At 44.8% G+C, this 16,578-nt stretch overlaps 1 protein-coding gene across 1 annotated transcript in view; it reads right to left on the bottom strand.

The window, feature by feature from the left end:
• The window catches only part of PLEKHD1 (pleckstrin homology and coiled-coil domain containing D1), a 48,593-nt gene that overhangs the window by 12,796 nt on the left and 19,219 nt on the right, over window positions 1-16,578 (bottom strand). The window contains exons 5-9 of the mRNA XM_005305933.4: window positions 9,142-9,233; window positions 5,131-5,183; window positions 2,366-2,460; window positions 1,583-1,676; window positions 29-207 (exon numbers count right to left, since the gene is read on the bottom strand). Coding sequence (XP_005305990.1) covers window positions 29-207; window positions 1,583-1,676; window positions 2,366-2,460; window positions 5,131-5,183; window positions 9,142-9,233 — 513 coding nt within the window. The remainder of the gene's footprint in view (window positions 1-28; window positions 208-1,582; window positions 1,677-2,365; window positions 2,461-5,130; window positions 5,184-9,141; window positions 9,234-16,578) is intronic.

The following is a 16,578-nucleotide window of genomic DNA, read 5'->3' as shown; positions in this document are numbered from 1 at the left end:
ACTCTGTAAGCTACTTTCCCCACCTCACCTTCTCTCTGCCAAGACTTTCTCCTCCAGCAGCTGGTGCATCTTCTCCTCAATCTGGCGCAGGTTGCTGTGCAGACCCCCGGTGGGGTTCGGCTGCTTGCTAGCATTGGCCAGGGGCTGAAGTTGGCTCTCATTCTCCTCCAGCATCTCCAGGGTTCTCTGCTTTTCCCGGGAGAGCTCCTTGGGACAGAGAGGAACAGAGCATGTCATTACTAGCCAAGCCACCACCGTTCTGACACTGATGTTCCCGTGGCAAGGCACCTTCACAGATGACTCCTCTCCAATGGCTCCCTATTCCCCCTCCTTTCCCCACCCACTTAACCCTTGGATTCCCCTTCTCCCCTGCAACCCTGGGAGCAATCCCCTCCTTAATGGTCTCTCTTTATGCAGGCAGACGGGCCATCACCTGGGGCTTCTCTAAAGGAATCTGCCAATGCTGGCTCATGATTATTCAGCGAGTGTGCTCCAAGAAAGGGGACCTTTGCTTCCTCCACTCAACACTGATACTGTACAACCTCACTGCCCTTCCTCCTCTTCCCTTCAGACCTCTCTCCACCCTTGATTCCCAAGAGTGCCAGAGGACTCTCCCCTTGCATGCTGATGAACCCTGTGGTGCTATCAGCTACAGGGGGAGGGCACATGACACTGTTTACCTCTGTACTGCTCAACCTATTGACTGTAGTCAGGACAGAACCATCCCTTCCTTAATACGGTCATTCCCAAACTTTGTCTTACCAGTATCTGCAACAATGGCGGAGCAGACCAGGTCAGGCAATGTGAGTGACCTGAACCATGAACTCCTGGTTTTTGCCCAGTGCTCAAAGTGAAACCCAAACCACCCAGCAAAAAAACTCAAGAGGAAGAGCAAATGAGAGAGGATCTGTATTATGGGAAAGTCCTATAGAATCAAAAAGGGATTAAACCAACAGGGTTCCATGGCCATTTCTCTAAGAGCTCGCAAAATGTAATACAGAATGAGATCCTTTCCATAGGACTTTTGGACCATCCTGCAGAGTTCAATGGAAAATTATAGGCCATATTCTGGGTTCTACTGCCTAGCTGAGAATTCCAGTGTGTGGGGAGGGATCTCTCAGAGGCCATAAAGCTAGAGGAGCCACCCTGACATAGGGGTTATAATAGGGGAGGGAAGAGGTGTGATGGAGCTCCACTCTGTGCCACATTCTCAGCTGGTATATGATTACTCAGGGACCACACGCAGCTTTGTAAATTAGAGCTGCCACCTGGTTGCTCTAATTTAGACCAGGGCTAGGGCCAGGGAAGCTGCAGATTGAGAATCAGGGAGCTATAGCTGGGTTCCTGACAGCTCCAGCCCTGTCCTGAAGAGATCTCAACACAGGAGATGATCTTGACCTATGTCCCTGCTAAAGAGTTCTATAGGATGGATCAATCGACCTGCAGAAGGATCTGATTCTCTGTCAAACACTATAGGCTTTTAGAGTAATTGCTACAGGACACTATTAGTTTAATCCCTGTTTAGTTCCATAGCACTTTCCCCAAAAGGCTGTCACCAGGAGGAGAAAAATCTGTCACTGACCTCCAGTGTTTTCTGTAAGGACTCTGTCAGGCTTCGCAGTTCCTTCTTCTCCTCCTCTACTCCTTTGAGGGACTGAGCTGTCACTTCCAGCTCCCTAAAAGGTACAATGGTTGTGCACTTTGTGGGGGAATAATAGTCCCAAACACTGCACTCACACTACCATAGGCTATAGAGTTGGCCGTTACCATAGGACGCTCTAGTACTGATTTGGAAGGGGTGCTATCAGGAAGCAGAAATGCCAGGCACAAGCTAACTTAAGGTGGAGTGGGGGGACACAACCATAGCTCCTCTCCTTTACTAAAAACAGAGGAAGCATTCCTCCTCCTCTCCCGGGCTTGGGTAGGCAATGCTTCCCCAGCTCCCATCCCTCCTTGTCTTTCAATCGACTTTAACCACTGCATATGGGCATACGTGCATTATAAATTCTAGGCACTTAGGGTCCAAATCCATCCACAGTGTCACTCCACTGACTTCAGTGCAGTTGTGGCATGGTGACTTCCAGTGCCAATAATGTACATATGCTCCCATGTGCCATGACCGGCCATAGGCTCTTATACCTGAGAGACATAGGAAATGCCCTAGTCTGGAATATGCGCCCGTGTGTGCTTTTCACCATAGTAGAGTTTATGGGAGTGATCACCCTTCCATCCTATTTACTACACTGCTCTAAAAAGGCCGTTGGGTCCTGAATGCAAAGTGAAACTGAGATCGCTTCTCTCCATCTGTGGAAGTGCCAGCTGTCTCGTTGCCCACCTGGTTTCCTTCCTGTCTGGGATTCATTACCGTTTAATCTGCTGTTGCTCCAGCCGCAGCTCCTGTACCACCTCTTCAAACTGCTGCTTCTCTGCCTCTAGCACCTGGTTAAGACGCTCCAGCTCCTGAGAGGTAACATGGGGAGATAAGTGCACTCGGCTGCAGCACTCAGAGGGTTAAATGGTTACCCCTGCAGTAACTCAATTCATTTTATGTTATAGTCACACTACCCTTTTCTAACTGGGCCTTCCCCACCATCCCACATGGGCACTAGTGTTGCCTCCAAATCCAAAACAGTAAAGACATGAAATGCATAATTATTAATCACAGAACCATAGGAACGTTAGGAAGGGACCTCAAGAGGTTATCTACTCCCACACTGAGGCTGGACCCTGTAAACCTAGATGATCCCTGATAGGTGTTTGCCTAACCTGTTGCTAAAAACCTCCAGTGACAGGGATTCCACGACATCCCTTGGTAACCTACTGCAGAGCTTAACTCTCCTTGTAATTAGGTAGCGTTCCCTAACATCTAACCTAAATCTCCCTTACTCCACATTAAGCCAATTACTTCTTGTCCTACCTTTAGTGGACATGAAGAACAACTGATCACCATTCTCTCTAAATAACAGCCCTTAACATATTTTAAGATTGTTATCAGGTCCCTCCTCAGTCGTCTCTTCTCAAGACTAAACATGTCCAGTGTTCTTAACTTTTTCTCCGAGGTCAGATTTTCTAAACCTTTTATCATTGTTGTTGCTCTCCTCTGGGCTCTTTCCAATTTGCTCACATCTTTCTTAAAGTGTTGAGCCCCAAACTGTACAATACACCACCCGAAGCCTCACCAGTGCTGAGTAGATTGGGATGATTACCCCCGTGTTTTACATATGGCACTCCCGTTAATACACCTCAGAGTGATATTAGCCTTTTTCAGAACTGCAACACATTGTTGGTTCATATTCTGTTTGTGATCCACTATAACTCCTTGATCCTTTTCAGCAGTTCTACCACCTAGCCAGTTATTCCCCATTTTGTAGTTGTGCGTTTGATTTTTTTCCCCTAAGTGTAATACTTTGCATTTATTTTTATTGAATTTCATCTTGTTGAATCCAGACCAATTCTCTGATTTGTCAAGGTCATTTTGAATTCTAATCCTGTCCTCTAAAGTGCTTGCAACTCCTCCTGGCCTGGTATCATCTGCAAATTTTACAAGAATACTCTCCACTCCATTACCCAAGTCATTAATGAAAATATTGACTAGTACTGTACTTAGGACTGACTCCTGCAGGACCTCACTTGACATATCCTCCCAGTTTGACAGCAAATCATTGATAACTATTTTCTAAATACAGTTTTTCAACCAGTTGTGCACTCTCTTTATAGTAATTTTATCTAAACCACATTTCCCTAGTTTGCTCCTGAGTATTGGCACTGAGTAGTGTTTGAAATGTGTGCTAGCTGCTACCCATAACCAGCTAATGTTTTTAATCATCACTGCCTTTGTCTACACTTGGTGCTAAGTGTTTAAAAAGGCTGATAAGTAACACCACCCATCTTCCCAGTCTCAACAAGCTTATGTTCCCCAGTCAGAATGGCTATTTTTTTACACCAGTGTTGTGGACACTGCACAGGAGAAGGATCCGGCTCACACAGAATAGCAAAGGACTTTTGTCTCAGGAGTCTTGGTTTAAAACGTACTAGAGTTAGCCGCTAGGTGAAGCTCTTACAGTGGCTTCGTTAGTGTCATAGAACCATTGATTGAAACTGACAAGATAAATTAATAATAAAGAGTGTACATCCATATGGCAGATCCAACAGTTCAAACAAAGTGCACTCCCAAACCATTCCTGTGAAGCCCTGCAGGCCTGGAAAATGTCAGCCCAATTACACTCCCTGTAGATTATATTTTCCTTCCTCCTTTAGGAATAAAGGACCTCAAAACTGCTCTTGCTCCTGTCTGCTCTCTGTGAATGTTACAGCACCCCTGGTAGGCTTTGTAAGAGTAGGAATCCAGCCCAGTGCTCTTGGCCAAAATTACTCCCTCTCCACTGCTCTATAGCAGGTCTACTAGCCAACTGCTCCAAAGGAGCTACAGGGACAGTAGATTAGCGCTAAAAGAGGGAGAAGTGGACCAGCCGCTTCTGTAGACCCAGAAGGGAGTAGAAACTTTCTGAAACCTCCACCCCTCAGGAAAATATAAAGTAGGAGGGGTCTTTGAAGGGTCTTTGTGGTGAAGCCATGGGAGAGAGCAGGTGCTGAATCGGTTCTAATAATTTGGGTAAGTTTCATATTAGCATTTGAATGATTGGGTATTTATTTGAACTGAACCCAAACCCCAAACCTCTTGAATTTCACCCATAACTAACTGTCTTTCTCTTCTCAAGACTAGAATGGGCCAGGGTACTACTGCAGGTCAAGACTTAAGTACACCAGCAGTGTTAATTAGGGGCAAGGACTCGAAAGAAAGTCCTGACCTGCAGAAACCCCCCTGTTCCAGGTTGTAATTCAAATAGCGTCCTTATTTCCTGTCACAACAACTTTCAACCTTTACTACATGTGACTAGAAGCTAACATCAAGGAAGGCGAGAGGGTGCAGTGAGAAGAGATGAAACCGAAAGGTGTGCAGGATCCATCTACAGGGCATGGCTGTCACCCCTTTACTCATCCAAGGGGCATCCAGGAGCATGGCTGCCTTTGGGCATTGCATGACACTAACTCCTCCAATCAACAGAGCGCCCTACTTTCTGCCGGGAATAAGCAGAGGTACGATTTGATTGGCTTTGAATGCGCACCCACCTCTTTTTGCTCCCTCTGCAGACACAGCTCCTCTGTCTCTTCCATCAGCTTATCTGCAAACACACACAAACACAGGCTAAATGCAGGAAGAAAAGCAATTGATAATGCAATGGGATGTTTATGATCCTGGGGCACTGATCACACAGAGCTAGAAAATGCAGACTTCCCTCCTGCATTGCATACATCGATCTGGGAGTTTCCTAAGGCCAAAATGACTTTAATGGGATTTTCTGTTATCCTTCTCCTTCCAAATTTTTAACAAACAAACAACACTAATACTTTGCACTCCCTCTGATGTCTTCCTTCTAAGACTCTTAAAGCGTGTCAGTGAGGGAACCCTCATGTGAGGTAGGAAAATATCATTCTCTCCATAACACAGTTGGGGAAACTGAAGCACAGATGGGTTCAGTGACTTGCCCAAAGTTTTACACAGTGGCAGAGCCAAGAACTAAATCCAGGTGTCCTGACTCCCTGTCCCTTACCCGAACTAGCAGGCCACATTCTGTCCTTAAGCTAGGACTAGACTCTGGGTCATGATCTCAGCCATCTGCTACTAGCCACTCTTGTCTAGCCCTCATTTCCTTTCATGCTCGCTATTGTGCTTACTCCACCTGTTTATTCAACAAAACTTGCTCTTTCCAAGGTTGCCATTGTCTCTGTCGTGCTTATCAGCTGCTCACTACTACCAGGGATGCCACCAGCCATCCAGTGAGATGACAATAGCAGCTATATCCATTTCCATCTCTGTGGCATGACATTGTGAAGAAACTGGTCGCACTGTTATGATGCCCCAGCTAAAATTGGGTTCCTTCAGTTGTCTTGAAAAGCTCGAAGCCGCAGAGGGATTCCTGTGAATAATGAAGTATTTCAGCCCTGCCCCTTCCTAAGGTCTCCAGCTGGACATTGGCCATGCTGAAAAGAGCTCCTATTGGTTTATTAACAAGGTCAGTACCCAGAGTTCCTGCACACTTTGAGATTAACTCTCAGAGAGCATTAGTGGGACTCAGCAGAATGGGTTCAATTCCTAGTTCTGCCACTGGCCTAATGGGTGACCTTGGGCAAGTCACATCATTGTTCTGTGCCTCAGTTTCCCCATCTGTCAAATAGGGATGGTGATACTGACCTCCTGTGGAAAGCACTTTGAGATCAAAAGATTAAAAGCACTAGCTAAGAGCTAAGTATTAGTATTATTGGGCACAATGGGGTCCAGGTCTACAACTAGAGCTCCTAGATGCTACGGTAATACAAATGAATATCATCATTACTCTATTTTTTCTGAGAACCTCTACTCCTCTCCTTCCTCCCTCCTGTTCCCTCTCTCCCATCCAAAAACCAGGACCCTTCCACCATCTCCCTGTGAGCGCTGGAAGATGCTGCCAAAACCACGGCTCCCCACCCATGCTGTAGGCTGAAGAACCTATGCTGCCTGCCTCATGTGCCACACTGCTGGCAATGTGCCATTTCTTCCCTTTCTTCGAACTCCTGCCCCTGTCTTGGGAGGACCAGGTCCTGCAGGGACTGACCTTCTGATGCAATCCACCAATCCCTGTGGTTCCCAGCCTGAGGGCAGGACTGGGCACCAGTGGGGAGGGTTGGAGATGGATGATCACTCCGGAGGGGAGTGGGGGGAGTACAGACGCTCCCAATAGAAGGGAGGCAGAGCAGTATGTGTGCCTCACAGAGTCTTGACCTGATCTCCCAGTGGCCAGAAACTCTCCTGTCTCAAAGCCCTAACCACTGAGCGCTGACCAGGATGCTAATAATAAGACAGAAACCTCAGCAGTTATATTGGAACGAAGCGATCCAAAGCAAAAGCTGTCAAATAAAAGTGGCCAGGCATGACAGTACTGAATAGTCACCCTGAACACCCTGCTATGGATCAAAGATCCCTGTATATATATAGCTGCTAATTAGCGGGAAAGATGTCCTTCCTCTCCTCCCCCACATATGACTGCAACCTGGGAATGGACTAACAGTTCTTATGCTGTCCTGGGGGTTATGGAGGGGATGTTTGGCCACTAATAGTGAAAACCCACTAACCTATGACATTCAGGGGCGAGGGACAGGTCTTCCCACTAAGATCCTGTTATGTTCTTAGAGGGAGAATCTCTCTCATATTATCTATCACATTCCACCAGGGTTGCACTTCCACAAAGCTGCATAGCATTCTGCAGCCTCCCTACAGAAATTGGCAATGGTATTATACCACCTAAAGTGGGGTGGGGAGGGAATTGGGAGACTATGATGCAGGTGTCTGGAAACATCCTGGAGAAAGGGGGGTTTGGTTGAGAGAATCCTCCCATAGATCAGTCCCGGATCAGTCCATGGAGGGTTGGAGAGCAAGGCCAGGGATTAGAGCAGGGGAACGAGAATCCGGTGGTCTGGGGTCTGTTCCCAGCTCTAACAGACTCACTGTGTGTCTATGGGCAAAGTCATCAGAGTTGTTTGAAAAATGGTGGGGGGGGGGATTTGTTAACTAAAAGTAATTAATAACTCCCTGTCAACACTGCTTCTGGTGCACAGGGGCCAAAGAGAATTTTTTGCACCAATTTGTTTCATCAACATTTTAACTGAAAATGTTATCGAACTGTGATGTAAATGAAAATGGTCAGTAACAATTTCCATAACTTTTAAAAATAAAAATTACAATAAAGGTGTTGATAAAAGTATCACCCCACAATTTATGAACAAGATTTGAAATACACACCAGCTTTTCATGAAAAAAATCTTAAAGCCCACAAGCCAATTTTAGACAGTTTTCTTCCAAAACATTTTGACCAGCTCTACAAGTTATCCTCTCTGGGTCTCTGTTTATCCCTTTGGAAAATGGGGATGGTATTACTTTCCTACCTCACTTGTGGATTGTGAGACTTAATTCATTCATTATAAATAAATAAAATGTTTATAAATGGCTTTGAGATCTTAGGATTGAAAGTGCTTTAGAGCTCTAATATTGTTACTACTATTAAATCCCAGGCAATGTCCTGAGATCATCCTTGAGTACAGTGAACGCAATAATGTAAAACAGAAATATTTCTTCATCTTCAGATTTTCACAGAAAAATCAGAGAAATGTAGGGCTGAAAGGGATCTTGAGAAGTCTTCAGGTCCAGTCTCCTGTACTGAGGCAGGACCAAGTAAACCTAGACCATCCCTGACAGGTGTTTGTCCAACCTGTTCTTAGAAATTTCCAGTGTTGGGGATTCCACAACCTCCCTTGGAAGCCTATTCCAGAGCTTAACAACCCTTATAGTTAACAAGTTGTTCTTAATATGCAACTATATTAAAGGTTTATTAGCAGGAGTTGGATGACAGAGTGTAGCTCACAGCATTCATATTAATTATTATTTTACCAGGTGCCTTAGCTTAAGGTGTAAGTCGTCTGAATTACCCAGAGACGCCACTAATTATCTGAAATGTACACCTGCACGAGCTGAGCCATTTGCCTGCCCACTAGCCCATAATCTACCAGGCTAGAATTGCCATCATACACATTGTCACCACTAACACAGGGGTGAATTTAGATGGGGATTCAGCAATGTGAGAATAAAACCTCTGATGGAAAAAAACAACCACCCCAAACCTGTAGTCACCATAAGAAATGCCACTCCTGAGAAATTAAAACTGGCACACGAGTACCTGTGTATGCCTGGCATGCAGCTGCCTGGTGCTAACTCCCAGAGTCAGGATGCTCAAACTTTTCAAGAACAAGGGTCACATTGTCCATGGAGCCAAAGGATCACAACTGACTGGACACATGCATACTTTTAAGCAACTAAAATAAATGTCCCGAACTCAACCCTAGTATTTGCTTTTATTTTCATCTCCCTTGATAGCTGAATAGAAATGGCTGATTGTTTGAATTAATCAGTCATAAAAACCTGCAGCTGATCAGACTGGACCTCACCAGCAGTTACAGGAAGTGGAGACCGGGTTGCTATTTAGGATTCTGCGGCCCTTGGGCACCCCTGAATCTAAAGAGTCCCCAGTACAAAAAGCTGCTCAAGCCAACCTAAATACTCCTGCTTCTCCTTGGCCAGCTGGAGCCCCTGAGCTTCCAGGCTCTCAATCATGGCTTCTCCCAGTTGAGCATTCTTCCAGGTCCTAAAGAGAGAATGAACAGAAATAAAGAGAATTGGGAAGGAAGCAGGACTGGGAATTATTGAGTGAGGAGGGAAACTTAGGCTTAAATTGTACCTACAACTTCAAACAGAGTCCCATGCATTTGATGAATTATCTTTTTTTTTTAATAAAATATTATTTCTGCTAAAACGAGTTGTAAAATTTCCTGGTATACAATCAATAGAGAGAGATTTTCCCAGGTACCTGGTAGTAGGATGTGCACTGGGCCTGTCAAATTGATCCTGATGGATTGGTAAAACACCGATTAATAGATGAGGATGATGACCAATGACATCGTACTTCCTGTCTAAGACCCATCCCTTCTAGCCACTCGTACCTCCTCTGGCTCCACCCCTTTCCAACACTTTGCCCAACCACTGCCAATTTCCATTTGGGCATTATCCTGCCCCCAGCTCCTCCCCTTCTGATTTTTGTCCTCATCCCTTCTGGTATCCCATGACCAACTGGAAATCCCTTCCTGCTGGGCAATTAGCCAGTAGGATTTGATGTATGTCCTGGAGCCCTTAGCCCATAGTTGTTATTAGCACTACCTCTAGAAACAACGAAGAGCCATAACTAAACATCAAAAGAAAAGCTAAAATGTAAAGAGAGAAGGGGGTGCATTATAACAATACTTTGCATGCAGTATCTGCCAGAGGATCTCAAAGTGCTTTGCAAACATTATTAAATAAAGCCACACTATCCGCCTGATATGCATCACTGGCCACACTTTAAAGACACAGTAGGCTGTGGTACAGAGGTTAAGTGACAATCCCAAGGACTCATAATAAGTCAAAGGCAGAGCTCCAGCTTCTCAGTCCTCTGCTTCAACCACTAGAAAACATAGCCTTTTTTATACTTAAAATGCAGACTAGTTAATTATATGCACATATGAATAGCATGCCACATTTAGGAATTTCTCAGTTCTTTACCATCCCTACTAACCCATTGTGACAATCGGGATCCAGACACACCAGTGGGAGAACAGGGGATCTAAACTCCAAAAATAATCAATTAAATCAACTGCTCGTATACAATATTATTGTATTACAGAAGTGTATTGAGTAAAGTATCATAAAAACTGGTGACATGTTGGTCATGAATATCATTGTGTGATGCGTGTACAGATGGTGTGCAAAGAGTTATGTAAAGTGTTCTAGAAATATATTCCTACAATGTGTTCTGGGGGCAGATGTGATAAACAAGTTTGCCCCAGGCAAAGTTGCCTGTTGGCCTGTGTCTCCAGTGTAAACTGAGCAAGGTGATGCCAGAGACAATGGAAGTTCATTTGCATCTGAATCCACAGGAAAAGCAAATTGAGAGAAGAGTGAGGAAGGCAGGATGGCATCAGCTTCCTTGTGCACAAGCAGCAGGAGAGAAAAAACTTTACCTGGGGATACACTTCAGAAGAATACATTTCAAAGGTTCACTGGACTATGAAAAGAGGAGAGAGAACCTCTTAGCGATCCCCCCCTTAAGGAACAAAGGTGACAGCACCCTCAGATTCTGTGAACACTGGAGCCTCCTACTGGAAGTGCTGGAAATGCTGTTAGTTTGATGTAAGTGAGAAAGCTGTTTAGGCAAAAACTGTAGCTTGTTAAAGTTAAGTCTTGGAAATGAAAAAAAAATGTGTTTTGTTTTGCTCATAACCAGACTTGTCTCTTATTCTTTTGCTTAGTATGACTGAAATCTCTGTTCTTGATTAATAAACTTATTCTGAGTTTTACTAAAAACTATCTCAGTGCTGTTGTATTGAAATGAAGAGTGAGTCCTCAGCTAACCTAACTGTACTGTCACTTTGGGGGCAGAGAAGTTATTTTCTGTGAGTGTCCAGTAAGAGGGACTGGAAGCTTCAGAGAGACATCTCTGGGGAACTCGTGTTCACTGATTGGTACCTGCAAAGCAAGGTTACACTGGCAGAGTCTTGAGGAGTTTGCTGGTGGGGCAGGTGGACCAATGTGGCAGGGAGCTGACATACAGTTTAAGCTCCAGCAGAGCAGTAACACAATGGCTATGATGCTGGGCTCCCTGAAGAGAGTGTCAAACCCATATAAAGGATTGATGAATTTTGTTTTCTTGGGGAAAGATTAAGATTTATAAATATTGGGTGCAAATAGGACTTTCTAGATTGGGGCAGTTTTTCCCCCCTCCCAACTATGACTAGCTGTTTGGGCACATAGTTTGTGGAAAGAATTGTTAAAAATGTAACCAAACAGCTTTCTATAGAACAACTTCAATGAAGCCTATATTTTGTCTCTTACAAAGTTCAATTGATGTATTAATCCACTTTTCCCAGAGGTCGGACAGCTCATTCTTCTAACAGCAAATTAGAAAAGAATTAGTAAAAATGTATGGCTTGTCTATTATTTGTGCACAATTGGATTTCTTTTAAGCTAATGTGTGTCCATGATATTTTCTAAAATGCTGAGAACTTAGAAGAAAATTAATAAAAATGAACAGTTTAAGCATCCATTTATGTGCAAAATATGTCAATGTGTGCACGTGTGACACAAGAACACTTTAATGTTATGGAATGTCCTGCTTCTGGGTCTGTGCATTCTGGTTCACCAAAGAATATCATGTGAGATCTTAAATGAAAGCTGGGGTCACACTAGTCATTAATGTCATTGTGAAATGCATGTGCTGATACTATGTAAGGAGTTATAGATGTATACTGAAAATATGTTCTTAGATACTGTATCAAGGTGAGTCACCAGCAGAAACAGCGTTTCTGTCAAACAAGAGATGTTTATTCACTGCTCTTTCTGTCAGATATAAATTAAGCATTGCAAGCTAACACAATGGATGTCCATTTACATACAAAGTCAACAAAGGCATGGGAAGTCAACAGAGAAGGAGCATGCAGGAAAAACAAGCCACAGGTCGCTATACTGCCTCTGAGTACAGACAATGAACTTTGGGGAGTATAAATAGAAGTCAAAGACGACATCTCCTTATCCTGCACCTAGAAGTAAACAGACAACTTGTTTACAGTCATGAAAACAGGATCTCAGCCAACCTTGGTGGAAACACTGCAGAGAACCATGGGGATGAGATGAACTTCTTTAGACAGGAGGTCAACCTGTTAGTTAAATTTAGTCTCTAGAAAGCATGTTATGATTTTGTTTTGTATCTAACCATTTATTTCCAATATTCTTACTCACTATCATTTGAATCTTGAATCTTTGATAATAAGCTTATTTTTGTTTTCACTATAGATATATCTCAGTGCTGTGGTATTGTACAAGGAGCTGATTCTGAGTTGAATCATTCAAGCTGGTGTGTACTGTTCCCTTGGGGAAAGCAGACCGGGTATTACTAGGATTGTTCAGTGGATAAGGGGCTGAACAATACAGTGACACCAGTTAAGCACAAGCAGGTCTCCCTCACGCCAAAAGCAGGGTGGGGTAACAAGATGACTCACAGTCTTGGGTACCCAGAGAAGTAAGTGTGTGTGTGTGTGTGTGTGTGTGTGTGTGCGCGCGCGCAGGGCTGGCTCCAGGCACCAGCAAACCAAGCACGTGCTTGGGGCGGCACATTTTCAGAGCCGGCATTTTTTTTTTGCTTGGGGCGGCAAAAGCCTAGAGCTGGCCCTGGCGACAGCAGCAGTGCATCCTGCATGGGGGGCGCCCTGGGGCCACTGCGGTTCGCATCGGGGAGCAGCGCCCGCACCTAATGGCACTCGGGCTGGGGGCCGCCCTGCGGGGTGCATGGAGCCGCCTGCAGGTGCCGCAGGGCGGCCGCCCCCCAGTGCCGCAGCCAGGGCTGGGTGAAGCAGCCCGAGCCACCCAGGGACTGCGGCAGGGCGGTCAGGAGCAGCAGCAGGGCCATAGTGGGGACCGATGCCTGGGGCGCTGCTCTGCGGGGCCCGCGTCCCACTCTCTGGGGCTCCGTTCTCTCTGGGGCTGCCCTGCCCCAGCTCCTCAGCCCTCTGCCGGGCAGTCCCCCGGCTCTGCCCTCCCAGGTATGAATGCATGTTTAGCTGGTTTAGGGGTTGTTTGCTTATGGATTTAGAAATTAGTTACATTAGACTATTTTCATAAGGGGAAAGAACTCCTGTGCACTTTGTGGCATCACCTTCAGTTAGACAAATGTTGGCTTTTATAGAATTTTGGCCCTGCTCCAACAAAGAACTTGACCACATGTTGAACATTAAGCATTAAGTCCATCCCTATTTAAACACATATGCAAAGCTTTGTTGAAGTTATAAACATGCTTAAGTGCTCTGCTAAATTGGGGTCTTAACCCTGTTTTTGTAAACCTATCTAAAGATACACTTTTCTTTTAAAGAGTTTCTTCTTTCCTGCTTTTCATTCTTCATTCTTTCTATTTATGGTGGCTATTCCTTTTCAAGAAGGCTGTGTGATAATTTGTGGCTGTAAACTTTGATTTTAAATTCTGCCACAGCACAGAGGCCCCAAATCAGGAAAGCATCCCTTTGGAGGACAACATACAAGGATGCACTTAACTGCTTTCCTGAAGCAAGGCCAAACCATGTACCTCCTTCACTTACACTGTCTAGCCCAGCAAGCCTTAGCAAGGTAAGAGCTAGGCATTATTAGTACATTTCTTCTTGGGATAGGTAGGAGACACTATTGTCATGATTATGAATTGCATTTATTTTCTAACAAAATATTACCTTGCACATCTTCTCCATTTATTATTATAACAGGGTATAATAAACAATCTGCAAACAACACTCGTATGTTTGTGACATTACATGTGTTTCCTTTCCCCAACACACACTGTTTACTTTCAAATCAGTTATAGCAGACAGCATACCTGCATGCTTTCCCTAACCATCATTGGCACTGTTAGCATTAGCCTATTTCTGGAGGAGGAAATAAAATGTATACTACAGAGTATAAATTTGCTCTCGAACAATAATTACAATTATTATTACTGCAATAGCACCTAGGGATCCTATGTGAAATCATGGTCCCATTGTGCTAGGCTCTGCACATACCTATTACACATCATACTTATTTTACTCTCAAATCGCCCATGTGAGGTATTTTAGCTACTCGTCAGCCAATCATTCCAGGGTTCCAGGCTATACACTAGTTCCTATTGGCTAACAGCTTAGGCAGGGAGCAACTTCTGGATGTTCATGGGGCAAAAAAAAGAGGTGCCTGAAGGGATAGGGAAAACTACCGGAAGGGGAAAGAGACAGAGAAGACTGCAAAGGTCAGAAAAGGACATTGCAGTGGTAGGGTCAGGAGTTGAAAGGAGTAGGCTTAGGAAAAGGCCAGTGGTCAAAAGGGACAGGACCCAGCTACGAAGGGGGATCATCTGAATTGGAATCACATGCAATGTTACAACCCTTACCTATTGATTAATCTCTTATTTATTCATGCGAATTGATTTGATAGGTACATGCACTCCCGTCTACTGTAATGGACTAGCCCATTGTTGCTCCAAATCAGTGGCAGATTCTTTAGCTGCCCTACAGATGCCAGATGGCCACTGGTGGAACCCAGAATAGATCCATGAAAATCTGCTGCCGCCGACCGGAAAGTGAAAGGGCTACAAACTAAATTGTAGTAGGAATAAGTTATTCAGGGAGAGACAGCCAAAGGCACAAAGGTCAATAAAGTACCCAATGCCCACTGAAAATCAGTTGGAGTTGAGAGCTTAACCACCCTTCATGCCTTTTAAAATCTCGCCCTTTTCGATTGATCTTACGAAGGCTTGCTTGCTATATGATCATAACTTGTGATCCCAGCCTGTAAAGTCAGCCCCTTTAGAACTAGCCTGGCTATTATTCACAGTTGACCACAGACGCTCCCAACTACTGGCGTTCGGTATATTTTTTGCTGAAAAAGGTATTTATTAATGAATATTTTTGTGACTTTTCTCTATTTTCTGACCAGATCTACTTCTAACCAACTCAAGAGAACACAGCAAAAGCAGCTCCAAAAATAATATGCATCACCTTAGTATCATGGGGATATGACCCCCACTTCCCAGACTGGTGGAGTCCTCTGAATACCTGTCAGAGCTAGAAGATCCCTGTCCTGTTTGCACCACTTCACACTCAAAAGCTTTCAAGGCCTTACATTCAATGAGGCTGCTGTCCTGGCCACAACAAAATGGAGGGAGGCTTCCCTTTGAGAAGCCATAAACTCTAGTCCTTAATTAATCAGAGGGCTTTGGGCTTAGTCATTAAGCTAGGGAATGAGAGCTCAGGACCAGAAATCAGTTCAAACACCCCCAGGTGACAGTGCATTTTAACTGAGCCACCAGACTAGCCCATCTTTCTGATATTTTAAGTGATCTATACTCCACTACATTTGTGCACTCCCCCTGCTCCAGATTTAAAGAAACAGTACACGTATTCTCACATGGTACAAACAAAGGAGTCCGGGGAGAGGATGTTACCCCACACCAGTCTCATTCTTTCCTATGTTCCTTCCTTATTTATTGTAACCCTTGTCTATCCGTGCTCCCTTACATTATTATCATGAAGTGAAAGGCTGCAATGATAAAGTATAAACCCTACAGTGCAATAAGCAGCATGCTTTTCCTCTAGGAACAAAAGGGCACTAAAATGTGGTGCCTAAATGCCTTGAACAGTGTCCTTTGAACTTTCCCTTTCATCACTGCTCAATTTACTGGCCAGTCTGCACTTTTTTCGCTGTTGCTCAGCTCCACTCCCGACCTTGCTAACACAAGTCACTTTATCTCCGTTCTCCTTCACAAACACACAGTCATCGAAAGCCATTAGGTGAACGCTGGAGCCAAATCATTCCTGCAGCGGTGGTGCATAGGGAGGCAAGACAGATGCCACAAGCCTGTTTTCATCCAGCACAGCGGGTTACCCTGCTGCACACTGCTAGAAACATGCCAGCAGCCGTATCAGCTTCTACATCAAACACGAGGGGTTGGAGGAACAGAGTCGGGGCCTAGAACTTGGCTGGTTCTAGGCATGGGATGAAGCTGAAAGCACACAGGGCCTTATGCTTTTGGGAGCCCTCTGTTTGTTAGTGCCCCTCCCAGCCTGTGCCCACTGCCACCCCTACCATGTTCCCACCCCCACTCTGAAAGGTAAAGCTACCTGTCTCCGAAGCAAGAAAAGTCCCAGGGCTAAATTCAACATTGATGTAAGTGAGAGCAGCTCTATGGACTTCAATGACAATCCTCCTATTTACACTAGGGCTGAATTTGGTCCCCACATCCTCTCCAGCAGCCAAACCCTTCCACCCCCAGGCACACTATGTAGGTCACAGAGCTCTGCCTCAGGCCTGGCGTATCTTGCACCTTGTCCTGCCAAACCCGGCTCATCTCTGGTCAGTACATACAGGGATCAAACCCCTTGCCTACACTA

This window comes from Chrysemys picta, chromosome 4, assembly GCF_011386835.1.
Source record: "Chrysemys picta bellii isolate R12L10 chromosome 4, ASM1138683v2, whole genome shotgun sequence".
Classification (NCBI taxonomy): domain Eukaryota; kingdom Metazoa; phylum Chordata; order Testudines; family Emydidae; genus Chrysemys; species Chrysemys picta.
The sequence above is the reverse complement of the archived record's forward strand: the minus strand, read 5'-3'. Positions and strand labels throughout refer to the sequence as shown.